The following is a 5,000-nucleotide window of genomic DNA, read 5'->3' as shown; positions in this document are numbered from 1 at the left end:
TTTCATTTATTTATTAATCTATTTATATTTTTTGTGAAGGGGAGGTTAGTGAGGGCTTTTTCTTGTTTTCCCTGTTGGTCTTAGTCTTTTATTCCCTTTTTTCTCTTATTTTTCTTCTTTTCTGGGGGAGGCACCTTCCTAGTTTCCAATGAGTTTTTTCTTGTTTCTTTTCTTTATGTGGGTCTCTCTTTTTTCTATTCGTTTTGTTTTGTTTCTTTTTTGAGGGGGGCACTTACCTTGCTTCCAGTGAGTTTTGGATCTTTTTCTTTTTATTTTGTTTTTTCTTTCTTTCCTTTTTTGTTGGCCATTTTCTAAATTTTTCCCAGTAATTGAATTGTAGGTCTTTCTTTTTTTCGTTTTGTTTTAATTCTTTCTTTTTCTTTATTCTTTTTTCTTTTCTTAGGTTGAAATGATGCACTTGTTCCATAAAGCTCTATCAGAGAAAGTCACTTTTTATGGTGACAATTCTCGACCTTTTTTTTCTTTTTTTTTCTTTTTTGAAAGTGCACTGGTCTTACATCAAAAATATATTTTCTGGTGGAAATGTATTCTGTTGAGTCAGATGTTCATGTTTTATTCGCGTTCTTTGTAAAGATTTAAAGAACGCCAGTTTTCTCTATATAAATCATACTGTAAACGGTTTATTTTCACCCTTATCTTAATAATGTGTCTCACTCATCTGTTAGTTTGTTTAAATATGCTTACATCAGTGATTTTCAATGTATTCTCTCTCTCTCTCTACTTCTCCCTCTCCCTTTCTCCCTATCTCTCTCTCCCTCTCCAATATACCAACCATTTACAACACGGCCACCTCTTCTCCTTCATGTACCTCTCTCACCGCTCTTCCTCCTGCAGGTCTTGGGTGGTACTTGACATGGACGTTCGAGGAGCAGCGGGTCAAGATCTGAGTTTCATGTACAAGCCGGCCTGGAAACTCGGGGAGGTCGAAGTGCACGACCACTTAGCAGTCACGAAGTAAGTCGTGACTCCTATGGTATTCGGTCGCTCAGGACGCATTTGTAATTGTCGTGTTAGTTTTTTTTTTTTTTTTTGTCAGTACTGAGGACTTAGTGTTAAAACTAGAGGAGATTTTAGGGATGTTGAAGATTAGAGTCAGTTAGTCAAGTATCGGTTGAATGTTATTAGATATATTCTAGGTTATTTTGTTTTTAAAAATGAATTTGCTGTGTAGTTAGAATTCTAATATCCAATGCCGTTGTTGTTTAAGTTATTTTAATCCGAGTCTTATATGATGTTATGCTTAATATCGTTGTTTTTGATGTGTAGTTACAATATATTACCTTCTAGAGTTATGAAAGCGTTAAAGTATATAACCTAGAGTTCGGAAGACGTTTGAGTAAATAATCTTCTAGAGTTATGGAAACGTTTTAGTATATAATCTAGAGTTAAGGAAATGTTTGAGTATATAATCTACATGTATGGAAACGTTTGAGTATATAATCTTCTAAATTTATGGAAACGTTTGTGTATAATCTTCTAGAGTTATGGAAACGTTTGAGTATTATAATCCTCTAGTTATGGAAACGTTCGAGTATATAATCTTATAGAGTTATGGAAACGTTTGAGTATATAATCTTCTAGAGTTACGGAAACGTTTGAGCATATAATCCTCTAGAGGTATGGAAACATTTGAGTATATAATCTTTTAGAGTTATGGAAACGTTTGAATATATAATCTTCTAGAGTTATGAAAACGTTAATGTCAACGTTGATGATATCCCCAAAATAAACGCATTACAACTCCTCGTTCTGATCTCCATCATTCCAAGCCATTATTCCACCAGTCCCTCTGCTAACGCCTCGCTGCCCCAACAGGTCCCTGGTGTCTGAGCTGGAGTTCATAGACGGGGCGAGAGTGGTGGCCTTCGGGTGGGGCCACGGCGGCTACAACGCTGCCCGGATGTTATCTCAAGACGTTGAAAACCTTTTCACGTGCGCCACAGTCGTCAACCCCATCACGGACTGGTCACTCTATGGTAAGCCTTTGTGCCGATTGAAGTCAAAGTAAAGAACATGGTTATGGCGTTTTCTTAACAGCATCCAGGTATATCGTGCTGTTGTAACTCATTTCTTCACATTATCATGGTCTTCGCATAATAGCACATAGGAAGGACATGCCGTTGTTACTCATTCCCTCAGCCATGAACGTGTATGCTGCAGTCATGCACATAATCTCATTGTTGATAACTGTAATATGAGGGTCTTTCAGTTTAATTCTTATAGAAGGTCTCGGGCTCCTTGGCCGACTCCTTGGCGGGTTCCTTGGCGGGTTCTTTGGCCGTCTGCTTAGGTTCCTTGGCCGTCTGCTTCTCAGGTTCCTTGGCCGTCTGTTTCTTAGGTTCCTTGGTCGTCTGCTTCTTCGGTTCCTTGGCCGTCTGTTTCTTAGGTTCCTTGGCCGTCTGCTTCTTAAAGGGGTGTCACACTAGCAGAATTTCCGTGGTTCTTTCACGTTTCCGTGTGTTTTTTTTTTTTTTTTTTCGCTACCGCTTGTATTTTGGGTGAATGCCATAAATTCCAGTCAAACGATAATTATCGTTTTTGCTGGCAAGTTTCCGTGGTCTTTTTGGTTCAAATGATAAGCTATAATAGATAATCGTTATAGTAATGTAAAAACAAATATTTATAATTTAAACGATTTAAAAAGACAGTCTAAATTGTAAATAATATTTTAGATTTGCAAAATTCTCTCTTGTATTTAATAAAAACAGATACAAGTTTGTATTTAGCTGCTCGCCTGTTTGTTTACATTTGTGTCCACGTTCCCCCGTCAGCTGACTAGATGAGAGTAGCGAGAATACGCCCTTATTTAGCATTACACATTCGTTGTTTCGCATTAAATCGTCGCCACATAGCCAGAATAACGTCCATTATCGCCAGAGCCTGTGCGGGGGTTGAACCCATCTCTCTGTGTTTAGAATTTTGGTCGGACTGTTTCCGTGATTCTCATCGCTAGTGTGACTGCGCGAGCCAAAATGACCACGATTTCCGTGGTGCCAGCGGAAAAGTGATGCGGAAAAAGTGCTAGTGTGACACGTCCTTTAGGTTCCTTGGCCGTCTGCTTCTTAGTCTCCTTGGCCGTCTGCTTCTTAGTCTCCTTGGCCGTCTGCTTCTTAGTCTCCTTGGCCGTCTGCTTCTTAGTCTCCTTGGCCGTCTGCATCTATACTCATTCCATAGGAGCAATTATACTCAGTATTTTAACTGATATTTACAATGCTAAATCATAAAGAGTCAATAAGTTATTTGTTTTGATTTCTTCTTTTTTATCGTTTTTTCACATTCTATTATATGATGTAAATGACAAAAAAAAAATACTAAAGAATGGAAATAGTATAGTATCCCATATTTTTTACATCATTGTATTTCGTTTTCTATGAGAGCGAGACAGAGCATGGAAGCCGTAACTGTAGCAGACAACATTCTGCTTATCTTTAGTTTTACAATGCGGTACTCTTATTATCTTTCCAGAGTGTGGAGGATTTTTCATAGAGGATGCCTAAATATGCCGAAATTATTCTTACTTTTCATTTACTATCAAATTACATCACAATTCGCCAATCCTGTTTCAAAAGTTTGACAGTATTCATTATATGCCGTTTCGTGTTCTTACGTTAACTTTATGTACGTATCAATAATAGGAGTCGCTTATCTAAAATTTCAGTTAAGATCGAATGCGATTTTTTTTCTTTCTGTCGCTTTTCTAATGAATACCACTTTATTAAAGACAAAACACCAAAGGAGGAAAAAATATGCCTAAAGCTAATAGTTGTCCGTAGTTATCAGTAGACTCTTTCTCGCTTTTGTTGTAGTTCTGACCCTCTCTCCTATGGGGTCGCCCTTTTCTGGCTCTCGCAGATATTTCTAATGACCGGATGCCCTTCCTAACGCCAAACCTCTAGTTATACCCGGGACCGGTACTGACATGAGCTGGCTTGCCCACCCAGTGGTTTCGTCGGCATCAATAGACATTACCGGCATAATGTCAACATTGAACAAATTTTATTGAAAAATTATATATGATATAAATATCATACTTCGAGTATTTGGATATACCGAGAATTTTTTTATTTCTTTATATGATATAAAGACAACTGACTGTTAAAATAGTCCATAGAAAGCGTATCAATACCGCACTGTCAACCACACGCAATGACAAACTCTAAACATCATTCCCTTTGGTCCGCAGCGTCGTATTACAGCGAGCGGTACATGGGCTCGGCGCAGGTGGGACCCGGAGGGAACTACAGAGGCTACGAGGAGAGTTCCCTCTTGTTCCACGCCGGGAACTTCAAGAACAAAAGCCTCTTCCTCGTCTACGGCTCGGGGGACACCGACGTCCACAGTGCCCACACGCTCAAGTTCTCCAGGGCGCTCACGGAAAAGGGTATCATCTTCAGGTAAGGGCGGCGATCTTCGGGCATTAGAGGGGCTCACACACACACACACACACATGGGTAGACCATTTACCGGTTTGTAGGAGAAGAGTGGTTTAATGGGAGAAAGCTGAGAAGAAGAAGAGAGGGATGGTTTAATAGGAGAAAGCTGAGAAGAGAAGAGGGATGGTTTAATGGGAGAAAGCTGAGAAGAAGAAGAGGAGGAGAGGGATGGTTTAATGGGAGAAAGCTGAAAAGAAGAAGAGGAATGGTTTAATGGGAGAAAGCTGAGAAGAAGAAGAGGAGGAGGAGAGGGATGGTTTAATGGGAGAAAACTGAGAAGAAGAAGAGGAGGAGGAGAGGGATGGTTTAATGGGAGAAAAATGAGAAGAAGAAGAGGAGGAGGAGAGGGATGGTTTAATGGGAGAAAACTGAGAAGAAGAGGAGGAGGAGGAGAGGGATGGTTTAATGGGAGAAAACTGAGAAGAAGAAGAGGAGGAGGAGAGGGATGGTTTAATGGGAGAAAACTGAGAAGAAGAGGAGGGGAATGGTTTGATTGGAAGTGTTGATTTACCTTCATTTTATGCGATTTATTGAGATGTTTAATAG

General features: G+C 39.5%; 1 protein-coding gene across 7 annotated transcripts in view; it reads left to right on the top strand.

Moving 5' to 3' along the window:
- The window catches only part of LOC113800225 (inactive dipeptidyl peptidase 10), a 621,884-nt gene that overhangs the window by 615,774 nt on the left and 1,110 nt on the right, over positions 1-5,000 (top strand). For all 7 annotated transcript variants that reach the window (XM_070133135.1, XM_070133136.1, XM_070133139.1 and 4 more), the window contains 3 exons: positions 856-975; positions 1,837-1,997; positions 4,205-4,415. In XM_070133135.1, coding sequence (XP_069989236.1) covers positions 856-975; positions 1,837-1,997; positions 4,205-4,415 — 492 coding nt within the window. The remainder of the gene's footprint in view (positions 1-855; positions 976-1,836; positions 1,998-4,204; positions 4,416-5,000) is intronic.

This window comes from Penaeus vannamei, chromosome 18, assembly GCF_042767895.1.
Source record: "Penaeus vannamei isolate JL-2024 chromosome 18, ASM4276789v1, whole genome shotgun sequence".
NCBI classification, from domain to species: domain Eukaryota; kingdom Metazoa; phylum Arthropoda; class Malacostraca; order Decapoda; family Penaeidae; genus Penaeus; species Penaeus vannamei.
Note: the sequence above shows the minus strand (reverse complement) of the source record. Positions and strands in the feature narration are given on the sequence as shown.